Consider the following 20,287-nt stretch of genomic DNA (forward strand, 5'->3'; position numbering starts at 1 on the left):
CTTTTTAATTTCTAGAGGGAGTCAATTCTTGTTATAGCATACATTTAAAGCCTTGTTAGGTTGAACGATAATCACCGGCTAGCTGCTACAATTGACCAGCTGATATTTTCCAATTATATTTTTATCTGCTCAGATTACAAGAAAATAATCGCTCATATTGCCGACAGTGATAGATCAAACAATTTTTCTTGTATCCATGTGTTGTACCTCAAATGGGACATCAGTCGGTTTCAATGTATCATAAGCAGCAGAGACTACCAGTTGTTAGCAGTTCCATAGCGAGTGTGGGATTGAGCCAAAATTGTTCCATTGTAAATACTAATCGACAGTGTTACTGTGTATATCTGGATACAAGTTGCTATAGCTTTATTAAGTGCTATCCTAAACTGCAAGATATATGTTGCCAGTGAATTTTGTCCGGTCTGTACAAAGCTTAATATTCATCAGTAATTATTATGATTTTTTCTTCTATTCAGGATAAAGATGCCCATTATCCAGAGGGATTATAAGCATGACGAACATCTCCTTCCTGGAAAATGACTTTTGCTATTCTGTGATTGAGTTATTTAGTCCGCAATGCGACTTTTCTATGTTATTTATCATCCACCTATTTTCTTTTTCTTTGATACATTTTTTCCTCGTTTTCTTACTTTTAAGTAAAAGAGACCCTGGTAGGTCAATGCTGAAAATACCAAAATGTATATATAACTATGATGTATATAGTTCAGACATGCCTATGAAAATTCAATCTGTGAACTTTTCTTGTCCATAGGTGCAATAGGTATAAGGGATGTAGTTATCTACAGATTAAAACTACTGGGCTTTCTTAATATTTCAAAAATGTAAATAAAAACAAAAAATAATAATAATAAAAACTTCCTTTATATTTTTTATGTTAAAATGATTTTGAATTCTTATTTTTTAAAATTTTTATCATGTAAATATTTTCCAAAAATAAAGTTTTAAGATTAATAGTTTTATATTACATAAATTTTTTTCTTCTTTAAATTTAGGCTCATAATAAGGCTGTTTCATCACTGATAATGTTATCAGAAGGTACATTGCTAACTGGTGGTGAAAGAGACAGAAAAATTGTTGCATGGGACTCATTACAAAATTATAAAAAAATTACAGATACAAAGGTAAGATTTTATTTTTAATTATATCTTTTATACTCGAGTTATTATTTAAATTTAGATCTTTGTAAGATGTTAAGTTGCATCCATTTTAATGTGATAATTGTGCAATACTTTGATCAGTACTTCCTTCAGAATTAAAAGATATGAATTAAGTTACATATTAATGTTTGAAGCTATGTTTAATAAATAAATTATTTCAAAGTTAATAAATGTATCATCACGACCTCTTTAAATAAAGATTCTTTGTAATTGTGCATAATATCTTGGCCATATGTGATTTGGTAAGCAAAGGAATCCTTCACAGTATACTGTTAAAACAAAGTGTAGAAAATAAGTATAAAAATATATTAAGCAGATTGATGGATCAGTTTCCTTTAATCTAATTAATCCAATGCGTCCAAAAAGTAAATTATATACCTTTCATGCACTAGTACAACAGTATATAATATCGACTTACTTTATAGTAGTTAGAAATGGTTTGCATGAACATCCAGATGTATTTGCAAACATTTCTTCTTGTTGTATAAATTAAAGTTACACTTACCAACAATTTTAAAAGTATATATCCGAATACTTTCGTAGCTTTCTTTCTTTTCGTAGCGTTCTTGGTGAAATCACAATTAGCAATAGCAGTTTGAAGTTTCTTGAGGTTGTGGAGCGTTCCTTGATAAACATTGCTATCTGCATAACCCCCAGAAGTAAAAATCTAGTGGTCGGAGGACAAGTTAGCCATAAGACATTAGAAATGATTCATTCTCCAAAAACCTCTTGCAGTAATTTCATGGACTTCATGGCTGTTTGTGCAGTTGTACCATTTCGTTGAATTCATGCATTTTTAATTTCATCTTTGGTTAGTTCTACCGTGAAATGATAAATGATTTCACAATAGTAAGCTAAATTTATTGTTTTTGCAAAGAGTATAATATGTCTACTATCCTTGTTTTGGATATTGCAATCCTCACCCCAGTCTTCTGGTAATGTAGAGAAATTTTATGTTGGCAGACCATAAATGTGAGTTTTCTGCACATACCCTGATAAATGGAACTGTATCTCATCAGTATAGAAGATAAGAGTCCAAAATATCATTAGAATTTTTTGCTTGAAACTGTTAAAACCGTTCATGGTATTAAATTCAGTTTTGGTCAATAACTGAATTGCGTGGTACGTAGTTATAATAAGAACTGATAAACACGTTTATCAGTTAGTTTGGTAATAACATGAACTTGTTGAGACTATGTTGCATAACAGCTGACATTTTTGGTATTTTTTCTTCATTGAATATTGATGATCAACCGCTTTGTTCATAGTCCTATACCGATCCTCTCTCCCTAAATTTTTCAGTTAGTGCTCTGCTCTGTGCTGATTAGAAACCAGTGTACCTGGAAATCTATTTGTACTCATCATACTCACCAGAAGACATGATCAATAAGAAATATTTGCTGTTCTAAATTTAACACCATTTTGAGTGTATATGGAAAGACAAGTTCTCAATCGTAGAAAGGCAACAAACACACATTGAACAACAAAGAACCAGACATATCTTCACGTTTCAAGGTTGCCAGCCTAAGTGAATCACAGAAGCAAACTGCATACAATGCTGGATTACCAATCTTTGTGGAGAATATTACTGTGCACAGGAAGTAATCCCTGAATATATATATTTTTTTTTGTCTTCAGTCATTTGACTGGTTTGATGTGCAGCTCTCCAAGATTCCCTATCTAGTGCTAGTCGTTTCATTTCAGTATACCCTCTACATCCTACATCCCTAACAATTTGTTTTACATATTCCAAACGTGGCCTACCTACACAATTTTTTCCTTCTACCTGTCCTTCCAATATTAAAGCGACTATTCCAGGATGCCTTAGTATGTGGCCTATAAGTCTGTCTCTTCTTTTAACTATATTTTTCCAAATGCTTCTTTCTTCATCTATTTGCCGCAATACCTTTTCATTTGCCACTTTATCCACCCATCTGATTTTTAACATTCTCCTATAGCACTACATTTCAAAACCTTCTAATCTTTTCTTCTCAGATACTCAGATTGTCCAAGTTTCACTTCCATATAAAGCGACACTCCAAACATATACTTTCAAAAATCTTTTCCTGACATTTAAATTAATTTTTGATGTAAACAAATTATATTTCTTACTGAAGGCTCGTTTCGCTTGTGCTATTCGACATTTTATATCGCTCCTGCTTCGTCCATCTTTAGTAATTCTAGTTCCCAAATAACCAAATTCTTCTACCTTCTTAATTTTTTCTCTTCCTATTTTTATATTCAGCAGTCCATCCTCGTTATTTCTACAACATTTCATTACTTTCGTTTTGTTCCTGTTTATTTTCATGCGGTAGTTCTTGCGTAGGACTTCATCTTTGTCGTTCATTGTTTCTTCTAAATCTTTTTTACTCTCAGCTAGAATTACTAGATCATCAACAAATTGTAGCATCTTTATCTTTTCACCTTGTACTGTTACCCCGAGTCTAAATTGTTCTTTAACATCATTAACTGCTAGTTCCATGTAAAGATTAAAAAGTAACGGAGATAGGGAACATCCTTGTCGGACTCCCTTTCTTATTACGGCTTCTTTCTTATGTTCTTCAATTGTTTCTGTTGCTGTTTGGTTTCTGTACATGTTAGCAATTGTTCTTCTATCTCTGTATTTGAACCCTAATTTTTTTAGAATGCTGAACATTTTATTCTAGTCTACGTTATCGAATGTCTTTTCTAGGTCTATAAACACCAAGTATGTTGGTTTGTTTTTCTTTAATCTTCCTTCTACTATTAATCTTAGGCCTAAAATTGTTTTCCTTGTCCCTATACTTTTCCTGAAACCTAATTGGTCTTCTCCTAACACTTCTTCCACTCTCTTCTCAATTCTTCTCTATAGAATTCTAGTTAAGATTTTTGATGCATGACTAGTTAATCTAATTGTTCTGTATTCTTCACATTTATCTGCCCCTGCTTTCTTTGGTATCATGACTATAACACTTTTTGAAGTCTGACGGAAATTCCCCTTTTTCATAAATATTACACATCAGTTTGTATAATCTATCAATCGCTTCCTCACCTGCACTGCGCAGTAATTCTACAAATATTCCGTCTATTCCAGGAGCCTTTCTGCCATTTATATCTTTTAATGCTCTCTTAAATTCAGATCTCAGTATTGTTTCTCCCATTTCATCCTCCTCAACCCTCTTCTTCCTCTATAACACCATTTTCTAATTCATTTCCTCCGTATAACTCTTCAATATATTCCACCCATCTATCGACTTTACCTTTCGTATTATATCTGAATATATAGTCGTGTTTTTATTGATATATAGTTATTTTTCAAGTGCACTAAAAATCACTTAAATCACTTGCTACAAGGTTTTATGAGTGATACAGTCACAGACTTCTCATAACGTAGAATGATCGTACAAATATTCTTTTTTAAATAAATGGAAATGTTTATTTTATCGTATTGATTGATTACAAACGATATATATTTCTTTTAATATTTTACTCTTACTCAGTAATAATCTAAGGTATCAATTTCAGTAATTCTTTTTGTATGTTTTTAGTAATGTTTTTGCAAATAATATGAATAAAAGATTCTTTAATCCAAAAATCACATAAGGAATTAAGGAAAACTTAATTCTGCTCAACAAGGCCATATAGTTGTCAGCAAAACAAATGCATAATGTCAAAATCTCACTAGTACAGTCTAGTTCATATCTGATAACAATCTTGTTTGACTCCAGTTTACATTTATGTATCATAGCTTAACCGAAAATGTGAATTATAGCTTAGCGTGCTTATATAGATTCTATTTGATAAGGAGTTTTTAAAAATCATTACTGTCATTCCCAGTCCATCAAATGTTGTTTTCATTAAACGTAAATCAGATAAACCTTTAAAATAGTATAAATCGGGTAAAAACTTTAAAATGTATTTTAAAAAAATTTGTGAAAGCTATCCAACACTGGGAATTAAAGATGTTGAAAAAATTATAGCGGAATTTATGGGAGTGTCAGTAAACTTTGTTCACAATATTCAAAATTGGTAAACTAGTTATGCCCAGTAAAACAACAAAAAGAGATCAAATTGTCATCGAAAAATTTGATAAACATGTAGTTTGGCAGAACATTCACAACTTTTCCTAAAAAATTAAACCCGAACTTTATATAAAGTACTGAAGCTCCTGAAGGTCAGGATTAACATTTACAGCTGTTTTTAAATATTCATGTCATATAAAAATTAAGATGTTAATGAACTAGTCTGTATAAACAGTTTTTTTTTTTTTTACCTCCACCTTAGAGCCAGAACTGCTTTAATATGAAATCAGCCCCAAGAGAGATTCAGGAGGAATTACTCCTACATTTCTAGCATCTTTGTTCGGATTATCTTACCAGTATCATGGATACCACGTTCCATGATTGTACAGTCTGCAGCATAGTCCCATTGATATTATTTGTAAAGACACCAAATTGTTTTCAGTATACCCATCTCTGAAGGTCAGGGATCAGTGTGTAGGTCTATCTTCCTTTCATCAACTGATCCCATCTTTCCTGCTACCTGTGGACAAGCAACGCTTCTACATTCACCTTATACCCTACACATTTCTTCCCTAATAATAATGAGATCCCGGGGCACAATTCCGTCTACTACACCAGCAACTTCACCCAAGATGGTCCATTATTTGTAGCATATCTGAAGAGAGACAATCCTTTCCACATGGCTAAAAATTGCATGGGCTCTCTTCTCTTCAGCACGAATGACCTGTATTCAGCATGAATGATGCTCTGTAGAAAACTTGTGAGAGCACCATCTAGTGTAAGAATAATTAGGATTTAAATTTGTGAATAGAAATAGGCAAGGTGTAATCATAAACTACAGGAGGATATCGTATTGTAATATCTGAGTTATTTGAAGAAAATTACAGATAATAAATCTAGCCTAAACTACAAAAGCGTAGCTTAATGTGATCATAAAACCAGAAAAGTAACAGGCATTTGCACATGCGTAATGAAATCATCTAATAATAAAAAAATTAATTTTACTCCACATTCAAAATGAAACTGATGTTTTTCTTTTTAAATTATGAATTTAAAAAGAATATCTTATTATTTGAATTAAAAAGTTCAAGTCATTAACATGTATAAATAAATAGTGATGGTTTTATAAAATTTGTTCAAAAAAATCGTGAAACTTACTGACACGTATAATAGTAAAAAATAATACTCTTTACCGTAGTGTTAGACTTTATTATACAACAATTAAATGTGATATTTTTTATCAATTGTATGATAATATATGATGTAAATTAATATAAAGGCTCAAAATTTGCAAATAGTAAAAAGTAATCCAATCTGATGATATACCTAAAAAAGAAGGCTGCACAGTGTAAATACAACCTCCAAATCACTGTATGTTGAATTCTATAGAATTTATTTTGAGTCAGGTTTATTTGGGTTATGTAGCTTATAAAAATAAAACATTTAAATTGAAAAACATAAAAGTATTAGTGAAAGGTGTATAAATCATGTTGTAAAGGAAGAAAACTCAATAATTCTGTTAATGTTGTAAATAAATAAATAATTAATTTGAATTATAATGAGTATACTAAGTTATAATCAGAATGCAATATTGGAAGAAATTATATCTTTAATAGGCGATAACTTAGACCAAAAATTAAAAGTAGTTTTCATAGATGTATAATAAATTTGTTGTTCATATGTTTCATTTGTTTTACAATAAAATTGTTTTTGTTTTTGCCAAAGTTAATTTGCTGGTATAATATTATACTTTAGTTAAATTTTAATTTTTTGTTATTCACATAAAGAAACTTTTGTATGTGATATGTTTTGTAATTAGCAATATGATCAGCATTTCTTAATTAAAAAAAAGAAAAAAAAAAGACTTTTGTTACACTATAGAATCAGTACATAGAATGGGAGAACGTGGCTAAATGATTTTACACTGCATTAGTTGCATTAGTTTCTATGCAACGTTAATTATTCTTATTGAGTTCAGATTGTGTATGTCTCTTCATTAAATTACTTCATTTTGTTAACATCAGGATCAGAATAATAATAATAATTTAGTCACGCAATTATAAATATTGTAAATTGTTTATCACAATCATTAAATAATATTGCATTTTTGTATTATAAAACAAAATACATAATCAATCTAACACTTAAAATATGTTTTATATAAAACTAATTTTAAGTTTTATATCCTAGAATAAAAAAAAAAGCATTCAGACTACTTTATACTCGTTTATTATGTATTCCATTTCTGGATTTTTCTAATTTTATCAACATTTTTGTTTTTTGTCCATTTTTTATCTTTTACAAACCATTTTTAATAGTTGTTATTTCCCTGGGCAAATAGAATGGCCATATTAAAACAGAAGAAAGTATGGTGATCATGGCAAAAATGGGGTATAAGGTTTCTGGCAAATCTTTATATTTTAGGATCCAACTAGTTGATTTAAACAAAAATTAATGTATGTATGTAAAACATATTTCTACTTGTGTGTGTTTATATGTTGCACTGTTTTTAACTTTATATCTCAGGATTGATGAAACCAATTTAGTTTAGATATTTCTTCTACATATGGGTTGATCGTATTATAACTTATTTTTCAAAATTTTTTACAGGGCAATATCTTAGCGAGATATCAAAGCATTTAAAAAAAAATTATTGAAGCAAACTTGTTACCTACAATACATATAAATAATCCAAAAACAATTTTTTCATAATATCAACCCCCACTTAAATTAAAAGTATATGGTTTTTTTGGTTATTTTGTTTTATCTCCCTTAAAGTTTATACTTTATGTAAAGAGCTATCAAGAAATGTCTACAATTTTTTATTTAAAGATGCTGAATCCTGGACCTAATATACAGAAAAGTTTTTTGAAAATTCAATTTTTTGTATTTTAGCCTTTATTGAAGAAAGTTTTACTTAAGCTAATTTGTTAAGCTTAACCTATGTTTGAATACTTTTAGAAAACTGTTTTTAAAATTGATTCCCGTACCTCTAAAAAATATATTTTTTTGGCTCACAATTTTAATTTTTATTATTAAACAAACTATTGTATTTTTCATCTTCATTTAAAGTACAGGGTGATTCAAAGAAACAGGAAATTTAAAAAATTAAATAACGTTAATGAAAAATTTTTTTTAGAAAATGAATTTTATTTCATGTAATTGTACAAATGTTGCCATTTTAGGATACATACATTTTAGTTTATTTTTTAAAGATGACATCTTGCAGGTGACCTCCTTCTACGTAAACACTCACGAAGTCTCTTCGTTAAATTGTTCATGGTTTGACATAACATCTCAACTGGAATTTCCGCAATTGATTCTCGGATCTTTGCCTTCAGTTCTTCCGTTGTAGCAGGTCTACTGTGGAACACATTGCTTTTAAGTTGACCCCGCAAAAAGTAATCGCAAGCTGAGAGATCAGGCGATCTGGGAGGCCATCTAATGTCACCGTTTCGTGAAATGACACATTGTCCAAACAATCGGCGTACAGCTGCCATCGATATTTGTGCAGTATGTGACGCTCCATCTTGTTGAAACCAGGCTGTGTTAAGAATCGGTGGAAATCTCTTTTGTTGTTCCACAACAAAGGTTACTAGCATGGCTACGTAACGAGCCGACGTCACTGTAATTGTTGATGACATATAACACCGTAAGATGACATAGCACACCACACGGTCGCTTTCTGGCTGTGCAACGGACGCTGGTGTAGCTGCGTAGGCTTTTCTTGTGCCCAGTATCTGAAATTTTGCTTGTTAACAAATCCACTGAGGTGGAAATGCGCTTCGTCTGACATCCACAGTTCGTGAACAAACTCTTGGTTATCATTTATCTTCTGAAGCATTACATTACAGAATTGTGCTAGCACAACTGCATCGTTCGGTTTCAGTTCCTGGACGATCTGCAACTTGTACGGATGGTATTGCAAGTCCTTCACTAACATTCTTCGAACACTTGAACGATGCAATTGCAATTGTAAAGATGCTAAGAGACAACGGATTGACTGATATGGACTTCGTGTGACAGCATCTTGTAAAGTTTGATCATTCTGTGGAGTATGGACGGTTCGCTCATGGCCTGGAGGTTTTTTTTTCATTGCCAAACCGGTTTCCTCAAAATTATTATCCATGTTTTAATTGCATGTGCTGATGGAACACGGTCATGCCGCCCCAGATTAAAATGACGGTGAAATTCTCTTCGCGCTCCCTCCACACTGTCATTGTTTTTGTAAAACGCTTTGATAGAAAATGCACGTTTCGCACCACTCCAAGGATCCATGACAACTAAATGGTTGGTTAGGTTAGAGAGGCTGGTGCCACTTATCAAGTGGTACCAATCACCCACGGCTACCAACACAACTTTCAAAATTTCCCGTTTCTTTGAATCATCCTGTACTATTAAAATTAATTAAACTTTGGCGCCTATGTTTTATTCCAGATCTAAAATGAGAAGCTATTTTTTTAGTTATCCTTGACCAGCATTGCAACTTTTTTTTTTATAGGTTTATATTAGAATTAGAATAAACTTTAAAAAATATAATAATTAAATAAATTATAGATGTATTAAAAAAAAATCGTTATTTTTATCAAATACTTAAGTTTTATTTGAAAATATCTCTTTCAGGAAGATTAAAATCTGTTTTGTATGACTAAGTATATTAAATTATTTAATTCTGTATCTTTTTTTCAGCTTCCAGAAATATTTGGTGGTGTAAGAAATATATACCCTCAAAGACCCGGAAGAAATGATGGTAATATCTATGTAGGTACTATTAAAAATCATATTGTTGAGGGTTCATTGCAAAGGAGATTTAATCAGGTAAATTTTTATATAACTTAATTTCAATGTTTTTTTAATTTTTTTCGGCCTAATGAATTAATTAAACACATAAGCCTGAGGCTTGTCAATGGGAATGTGGAAATAAAAATTGTAGCTTATGAAAAATGCCAATCCTAATCGGGATTCAAACCCTGGACCTCTAAATGAAAGGTAGAGATGCTACCACCCTGCCACAGAGATCAACTACTGTCAGATTGTTTTCTTTTTGTTTGATTATGACTGTATACTGCTAAAATTATTCTAAGACGATTAAGTATGCCAGGATTGAGTATTGTATGTTATTCAACATAGTCAAGTGCTAAGTGGTAGAAAGAATATTTTCCAGAAAATGTAATTAGTGAAGTAACAAACAAAGCGTTACATTAATAGAATATTTTAATGCAATCTGATTGTTATAAAATTTATTTTCAATTAATCTAAAAATTTGAAGCGTTAATAAAAATTTGTTGGTAATAATACAACCTAACCTAGAAGTCGTTTGAATTAAGTTAATTCAGTTAACTTAAGTCGATTAACTTAAGTTGTAAAGGCTTAGAATACAAGAATTAAACTGTCCTTAATAGCTTAATAAAATCATTAACTACTATAAATAAAATTTTTATCGTATTCGTCTTACTACTTCTATTCATGTTACTTAAGAAAATAATAAGTGAATCATGGATTGATTCAAGTACTCATAAATTGAGTAATTTCTAGAGCATTAAAATTAACTCGTTAATTTTTAAATCATTCAGTCATTTATTGCTCAAAATGAACTACTATAATCGATTTATTGAAAATTTATTAAAGCAGATTATTACAGAGTTAATAATTGTTTGATAAATTTCAAAATCGTTTACCACTTTCAGATTTATTTTTCAACCAGAAAATTTACACAAGTAATCCTTCAAAAGTAAGTAAAATTATCTCTTCGTAGGTCTGGTAAATATTACATTTATAAACTAATTAAGAATTAAAAACAACATCAACCTCCATGGCGGAGTGTTAGCATCTCAGCCAGAGATCCAGAGATCCCAGGTTCGAATCCCAGTTAGGCGAGGCATTTTCTATGTATTACAAAGATCTACATATTCTCATATTCAAGCTTCTGTGGTAAATTAATTCAACAATTAAAAAAAGGGACATACATTTTTAATAAGTTTAATGATAATGTGTTTATTAATACCTAGTAACAACAAGACTAGATCACAAAAATTATTGTAATCTAATTACAAGAATTTAGTTGTTTTTATTTTGTATATATATTAGATCTAATCCAATCTTTTGATTTTTTCTTTGTAGTATTTTTTTTATTTGGTAATATTTTGAGATTGTTCAGAGGGTATTTTATATTCCAATACCTTTATTGCAACTATTTTTTATTACTAACAGTTTTATTAGTTTTTGGCATTAGTACACTTTTATTTCTTGTCATATTATTTGTAAGAAATTTATTTTTGTGATTATTATAATTAAACTGTTAAAACTTGAAAGTAAATAATTGTTCTTGTTAACAATTTTCAGTAGTCTATTTTGAAGTCTTTGTATTAAATTTAGATTATTCCTTTAAGCTCCTCCCTAAGTGAACATTTAATTGTGAAAGTTTTTAATGTGAATGCCCTTTTTAAATGTTTTCATGCGTTTTATTATTTTTGTAACATTTTATCAACTAAATAAAAACATGATTAAATTGAATCTGTATTAGCATTAGTAAAAATGTACATATTTTTTTACAAAAGAAATTCAAAGTGAGCGTCCCTACAGAGCGATGCATTTTTGTGCTCACCTGCATTTTTGTGCATTTTTGTGATTGAGAATCACCTGACATGAAATTTTGTCATCAATGCAGTCAATATTTTGTTAAATGTTCACCTTCAGTTCATCAAAAATAGGGAATTTGATTCATAAACTCTGTTGTACAAATAGCCCTGAAAGAATAAATTGAACAAAGAAAAATCTAGGGAATGTAGAGGCCATCACTTTCTGCTAACAGTTCGACATTCTGTAAAAGCCACATGAAGTAACACATTGCTCCATCTTATTTGGAAGAAGCCGTAATCTTTTACAATCTATTAATAGGGCATAGAATTCTTTGAAAATTATACAATACACTTATGTACTGACAGTCTGGTCAAAAAATATTGCCCCCCCCCCCCCCCGCTATATGTTACCAGAAATAACTCATCATACACTGATGATTTCCGGTAAGGATTTTCCAGTTATCAGATAGCTAGTGTTCTCCAGATTAGCATGACCATGTCTTGTCTGAAGTGAAATACCAAATTTTACAATATTGAAATATAATACTAGGGCCATCTATTTGTTGACAATGTTTTTGAGAAGCCAATCAGAGTAATTAAGAAGTTTTGTTCTTTCTGTTCATATAATTTTGTTCTACAGTTGTTGTATGTATGATTTCAAATTTAAATCATGAAGAGAATCTTATCTTAAGATATGTATTTTAACTTTTTTTCTTGTGATAACTTACAGATTTTTTCACTCTGGCAGAAATTATTTTTTGAATTTCCATTGCCAGATTCGTAATGGTCACTAGAATCCTAACAGAAGGTCAATTTACATTTGAAATCTACCCTGTTGTATGCCATCTTTTAACCACATCATATAGACCTATGTTATTTTTTATTAGAATATTTGCATTCAGAAAATTTTCCACAAATATTTGATGCATTTCTAAAAAGGATCCAGAACATACAAATTATTTTAGAAAATTAGAATCCTAACAGAAGGTCATTTTACATTTGAAATCTAGCCTATTGTATGCCATCTTTTAACCACATCATATAGACCTATGTTATTTTTTATTGGGATATTGGCATTCAGAAAATTTTCCACAAATATTTGATACATTTCTAAAAAGGATCCAGAACATACAAAGCATTTTAGAAAACTAGAATCCTAACAGAAGGTCATTTTACATTTGAAATCTACCCTGTTGTATGCCATCTTTTAACCACATCATATAGATCTATGTTTTTTTTATTGGAATATTGACATTCAGAAAATTTTCCACAAGTATTTGGTGCATTTCTTAAAAGGATCCAGAACATACAAAGCATTTTAGAAAAGTACAACTACAAAGAACAATACTATACTGTGCTTAAACGTAAACAATTTACAACTGAATTTTTAATTTACTCTGACAATAGACGAGAGCAGTTACATACACAATCAGTAGTAGAGCTAATAATAACAATTATTTGAATAAAGGTGATACTCATATAACTTCAGTTCAAGCTAGTTCAGTTTCAGTTTTATGTTGCTGTGATAAGAAATCATTCATTTCAGAAAGTAAGATTACTACTAATAAAATCGTAAAAAAAGCATATTAAAAAAAACTTTTAAATACTTGAAAAAATAATTGAATTAGGAATGTGAAAAAGGTCACAGCAATAATTTATTTTATTTTATTAACAATAATAATAATGATAAAGGGAAAAACATCATAGAATTATTTATGTAGTTGTTTGTGTTACAAGAATCTATGACTATCTCATATATGATTGGTCATAAATGGAAATTATATACTGTTAATTAACAGTATACAAGATTGTATTCTGAGCATTTGTATTCACTTGTATAATTGGAAATGTAAAAATGCTTATCAAAGGAAATTAAATTTAACAATCAAAAGTAATCCCACAGCCAGCGATATAAAATTTATACAAATTTAAGAATTAATAAGATAAATAAAAAATTAGTTAGTAATAAATCTCTTCTTACTAGTGAAATTTTATTAGAGGTTTACATTCGTCAATTTTTATTAGTATAAACTGTAATGTATATTTTCTTTGAATAGTGTGTTATTCAAATAATTCACCAACACATAACTTAACAACACAACAACACATTAACTTGTAACAACAAGTTGCTTTAAATTTTATTGGTATTTTTCTCTTTCTTTTAATCTAGCTATAAAAATTTATTCTGTTTTTGTTCAGATTGTTTTTGGACATCATAAACAACTATGGGGTCTTGCTGTACATCCAGATGATGATTTATTCGCAACTGCTGGTCATGATAAAGTTATTGCTATGTGGAGAAAACATAAATTGATTTGGTCGACTCAGGTATTATTTATTTTAATTTTCTTAGTTTATAATTGAAATGTCAGAACAAGTAAACATTATTATTATTATTATTATTATGTAAATATTATTTTCTAAAACATCTATTCGGAATAAATTTTTTTTATAAAATGTTTATTTTATTACTATCAGTATTATCATACTTCTTATACGAGGCGTGGTTCAAAAGTATGGGGTGATTAGTCATAAATAGCAATTGGCAACACTGATTCGATTCGCATATGTGCAGTAGCTTTAAGTGGTCTGCTGGAAATGTAACTACCAGATTTCCATCAGTTCGTTGTTGTTTTCCTTTGTGGGATAGTGTGTTAAGTGAGTGCAGTAATAAAAAATCCCCCAGTTTTGAAGTTCGATTAGTGATAGATTTCTAAATGCAAGAGAACATAATGCTGCTTAAGTTCACCATCAATTGTGTGAAACATATGGGCCTATCGCAATCAGTGAAGAAAAAGTGAGGCAACGGTGTTGTGATTTAAAGCAAGGCCGTTCAAACATTCACGACGAACAAAGAAGTGACAGACTTCATCTCTGGACTGATGATCTCTTGAACAAGTGAGAGAAAATATTTGCTTTATGATTAGCAATCTTTCTGTAGAATTTTCAGAAGTGTCAAAAAAAATAGTTTGAGTCATAACTGACACTCTAGGCTCTAATAAATTGGTGCACAATGGTTACCAAAAATGTTAACAAGTGCCCACCAATATCACAGGATGACATCTGCATATCAACATTTTTTCTCATATCGTCACTGGTGACAAAACATGGATTTATTTACATCGCCGAGACAAAACAACAATCCATTTAATGGTGACATTCCGGTTTATCTAAACTGAAAAATTCAAACAAGTCCAGTCTCAAAGGAGTATCATTGCAATTGTAGACTAAAAGGGTGTGCTTTTGATTGATTTCATTGATCATGGAACTTCCATCATATCACAAGTATATTATGAGACACTTTCTAAAATGCGCTGTGCCCTATTCAAAATCAACAACAAGGAATGCTGAAATCAGGAATTGTTCTTCTTCATGATAACACATGTCCATACGTACTGCATGTACAATGGAAACAACTCACAAATTTGGAAGTAAGATTTTTTATCTGTCGTACAGTGCTGATCTCGCACCCAGTGACCACTATTTCTTCCTACACCTTAAAAATTTGGCTTGCGTTTCAATGATTCCAGGAAAGGGAAGAGTTGAAAATCTCAGAGCAAAAGTGGCTACAATCCCAGATGGCAGAATTTTATGCAGTGGGGTTTGGACTTTTACGCCCAGTTTATACTTCTTTCAATCACAACATTCATCCAGATCTCTTGCCAACATTTTCTCCTGAATTTTACCATTGTAGCAACAATGTAGTAGTGTTTTCTATTGTGCAATTATCTATTCATAAATTACATCTACTCTCTGCATTGTATTACTCAATCTTTACAAAGTTACCTATTTTTTAGACCAAAGTTTGTCAAAGAAATGTAGCTGTCAAGAAGCAACATCAACATTTCCAGAACCTTAGTTACAATCTGTCTTATGCAGAGGGTGGAGATATCTTTATAAGACCTGTGTTTATCAAAAATATATATCATAATAACAGAGACACAGCATAAATTTTACAGTCATGGTAGTACATAACTTACTATACAGCTCAGAATGTTAGGCATTTAGAAGGGAGGATTTAGGCGTATAGAGATAGCCAAAATGAGAGTTCCCATTTAAGTTGGTACAAGAAAAGACAGATTCAGAAATGAACGTATACAAGAAAGGAGTACCTGATTAGGCATCTAATTATAAAAGAGGTGGATACGTGATCAGGTATCCAACTACAAAGAGAGGTTAAGAAATCATATGCTTCGCGTATCTGTAAATTGGATACATCAAAGAGTAATGAAGTACCAGCGATTAGGAAAAAAGTATTGAAAGACTAAGATGGTGAAACTAATGTGATAATTGACCCAATCTTGGATGGATCAAACAAAAAAGAGATCCTTATTTTTTGCTTTTTATTACTCCAGTTTTTTAATTTTCATTAATTAAGTAAGATGATTATAATAATTGCAGTACAAATAAAATTTTTATAAGTAAAAAAAAAATTATTGTTCTTTAATGTTTTATGATTTGGAGATATCAGTACTAAATACAAACTGCTTTTAATTTAAATATAATAAAATTTATGATAACACTATCATGCCACTTGTTGCAGCATATTTTGTCCAAATGTAATGTACGTGTTTAATTCATTCATTTTATTAATTTTAGGTTGCATATGAATGCACATCATTAGCATTCCATCCATTTGGAGTTGTTTTAGCAGTTGGAACAATTGATGGTCATTTAATTGTGCTGAACTCTGAATCAGGAGCAATGGTTGCTACAGTCAGAGTTTGTGGTTCAATTTTAAGTTGCCAGAATTATAATCCAGGTATATTTTAATTTTTTTATTATACTTTATTTGTATGTATACGCATGGTATGTGTGTACAAATTCTTGTATATGTGTTATCATACATCTGCATACTAAGAATCAGTAGTTTTGAAGTAAATTTAACAAATTAATCTCTACAATGAGATTAAATTAATAAATTAAATATTAAAACAATGTAAAACATAATTTTATTGATTGTTAATATTTTAAGGAAGATTTAGTCAGTAACAAAAATAGTCTTATATATTAGCAGCTTACATAAACATTGTTTCATGGGATATCCAGTTGTAACTTAATTTTCAAGGAAGTATTTCCTAAAACTATCTCCATAGTTTTAGTAGTTATAATGTTTTTATTCCCTTTTTTTTCATTTTTAAAATTAATTGTCAGGAAAAATTAAAAAAAAAAAAATATTTATCAAAAATCAATTATGATTAAGTATTAAATGATGTAATGAAAAAACAAAAAAATCATAATATTATAGACCTATATATATTATAGGTCTATATATATATATGTATAAAAAATATATATATGTACAGGATGTCTCATATAAAACGCAACCCATCAATCACTCATCCATTAAATTTCAAAAGTCAAGCTTACGCCCCCACTCGTTACTGAAATGGACTCGTCCAACATCTGAACAACACGGCGACGCAGTAGAACACTACCGATAGTAACAACAATGCAATCCTAACGTTCAGTGTATTGCAAAAGACAAGATGGTGTTTTCATTAGATGAACGTGTTTTCATGGTTGAGTCGTACTTCAGTACGAAATCAGCGGTTGCAGTGCAAGATTTGTTTCGCCATAAGTACCCAGATAAACCGGCTCCTAACAAAACATCAGTATTAAGGTTAGTAGCAAAATTTAGAGAGACCGGTTCTGTTAATAACAAGGAACACAAAAGATCTGCGTCGGTGTTGAATACAGATACAGTCGCTGAAATCAAAGACCGATTACTCGCCTCACCAAATAAATCGATCAGACGTTTGTCTGCTGAAATTAATTTGTCTAAATCGACTGTTCATCGGGTGACCAAACAATTACAATTACAAACTTATCGCATTCAAACGGTTCATCGACTTTTTGAGCCCGACAAAGAAAAATGGCTACAATATTGTCAATGGTTCCGTCGATTTCTGCGTGAGGGAATTGTTGTTATGGATTCGTTATTTTTCACAGATGAAGCACGGTTTCATTCGGATGGCTATGTAAACAGCCAAAACAGTAGAATTTGGAGCGCTGAAAATCCCCACGTTTATCACGAAAAACAATTACACCCGCAGAAGTCGGGCATGTGGTGCATGATATCGTGGAAGAAAATAATCAGTCGTATTTTTTTGATTACACCATTAATGCAGAACGATATCAGGATATTTTATTTCAGTTCATCGCACTCTTGAAAGAGGAAGACAGACACTGCTGGCTGCAACATGATTGTGCGACATCGCACTATGCAGGTTCAACTTCTGATTTCGTTGAGGAATTCTTCCGTAATCGTGTTATCGGAAGAGGCTTGTGGCCACCAAGATCTCCAGATTTGACTGCGGTGGATTTTTTTCTACGGAGTTACCTCAAAGAAAAAGCCTACAGCAACAAACCACGAACACTTGAACAATTGAAATCAATATTGAACAAGCTGTATTAAATATCCGACCACAAACTTTGAAAAAAGTTGCAAGAAACGCTGTAAAAAGAATTGAAGCTTGTATTCAAGAAGATGGTGGCCATTTCCAACATTTACTCTAAATGTAAGGTAATGGATGGTAATAATAAAAATTACATTTACATTTACACATGCCTTTTTATTATTTCAATACCTACCAATATAAGGTTGGGTTGCGTTTTATATGGGACACTGTATAATCATAATGTTATACATATATATATTTTACTAAGCTTCGTATATATTCATACATATATCTCCAGTGAGGAGTCTTACTCTTTAAGACTTTGAACATCACCTGGTCCTAGCCTATGCAGATTTTGTTCCCACTACACACTACGCTGCTTTACCTTTTACAACATACACATATACCACACCACAAATATTACACAAATTATGACATTTGCCCTTACCTAGCAACACAACATCTTGCTTCATAAGGTGTTGAAACACCTTATGAAACACAACCATAACCCAAGGTAGAAACTATCGTGCCGATGGGTGAATGACTCTGAATATTGATTCTCAAACGATGTCCTCTGGGCACCAGGGTGAACCCAGTATCATGAAGCCCCCAGCTCTAGTAATTATGCTCTAGTGGAGTGGTTTGTTATATTGCTGGTAATCATGGGAACCGTATGTCAATCCCAATCTATAATCCTTAGATAGTTGGTTGTTGGGTCAATTGACAAAAACAACAAATACAGAGTATTTGGGATGTGTTATGCAGCTAACTTTATTTTGGGGCCTTTATGTTACTGTGTCATTCATTTATGTTATGAATATATTTATAGCGTATTACATCCATGAATCATCAGGCGAAGTGTTAAGTAAAACTCAACAATATTTGAATGGTGTTAAGGAACAATATTTAGTAGTGTTTGGCTAAAAATATAGCAATAAATTAAAATATAATTGTTTTGATTAGTTGTTGAATCTTCCACACAGGAAAAGTTCTGCACTACTGTGATTTCATCTGCATTATTCTGATACACTTATGTTTTAATAAGTATTAGTAATCTGTTTACTTTAAGAGAATATAATTTTGGTTACTCATATTCATATTTATGGATACAAATAAATAAATGTTTGTGTACAAATTCAAAAATAGAGCTTTAATCTTTTAAAATATTTTTATGATGTATTGTAACTCCTAAAATCCTCAAAGTTGTTGAAGTTTTAACTTTCTCAGCTACGCTGATCAAGTTATACAATTCAATCATTATAAGCTCTATTTATATTTTTATAATAAAATAATCCCTTTTTACTGAAAAACAACCTCTTTTTTCATACTTATTTTGTAAAAATAGTTATTTCTAATTTTATGATATATTGTTAAATAAATACAAAAAACTGATTATTTTTATACTTTTAAATATAAAATGACTGTTTCATTTTGTTTAAATCTCTTAATTTTCATTTTTGAAACCAAGATGCTCAACAAAATAAAGCAATTAACAAAATTTTAATAACATCATAATTTCAAAAAAATATTTTTTTGACTTTTGAAAATTTGGAAGCTATCAGAGGAATTATTTTAATGATTAAAATATTCATTAAAACTGATTTTAAATAAAATTTAAATTTAAAATAAAATTTTCCATTTTTTTCAATTTGGGAGCTCTTTCATCAGGGGTGGGGGAATTAATAAGTTATTTTAGTGATTTTATTGTTTAAAAATGTTTTCAGCATTAAAAATTTGAAATAGTGAAAAAAAAGCTTTTTCATTTTAGTAGCTACCAAATTCAAGGGAAAGAATTAACTAAAATTAATTTTTAGGTAAATAATTCCTATTCCTTTTTAAGTGGTAATAATAAATATTAAAAAAAATAATTTTAAGAATTGTTTAAAAAATAGTCCTAATTCTAAATAAAGTTTTAATTTTTTAGGAAGGTAGAAAATTTTAGGCTAATTTTTTACAAGAAATACTAAAGAGTGAGGGCTATCAAAAAATTAAGGTTTTTATATATTTTGAATGCAACAGCTAATTTGCAAGATGGATTTAATTTTTTTTAAATTAAAAAAAATATTTTTTGTTGCTACAAACCTATGGAGTGAGATAGACAAAAACTTTTTATATTGATTTGAAGGGCT

General features: G+C 30.4%; 1 protein-coding gene across 1 annotated transcript in view; it reads left to right on the forward strand.

Moving 5' to 3' along the window:
- Window positions 1–20,287, forward strand: part of DCX-EMAP (Doublecortin-domain-containing echinoderm-microtubule-associated protein) — a 197,633-nt gene that overhangs the window by 161,161 nt on the left and 16,185 nt on the right. The window contains exons 14-17 of the mRNA XM_075381299.1: window positions 1,014–1,142; window positions 9,869–9,997; window positions 13,957–14,085; window positions 16,357–16,519. Coding sequence (XP_075237414.1) covers window positions 1,014–1,142; window positions 9,869–9,997; window positions 13,957–14,085; window positions 16,357–16,519 — 550 coding nt within the window. The remainder of the gene's footprint in view (window positions 1–1,013; window positions 1,143–9,868; window positions 9,998–13,956; window positions 14,086–16,356; window positions 16,520–20,287) is intronic.

This window comes from Lycorma delicatula, chromosome 13, assembly GCF_047948215.1.
Source record: "Lycorma delicatula isolate Av1 chromosome 13, ASM4794821v1, whole genome shotgun sequence".
NCBI lineage: Eukaryota > Metazoa > Arthropoda > Insecta > Hemiptera > Fulgoridae > Lycorma > Lycorma delicatula.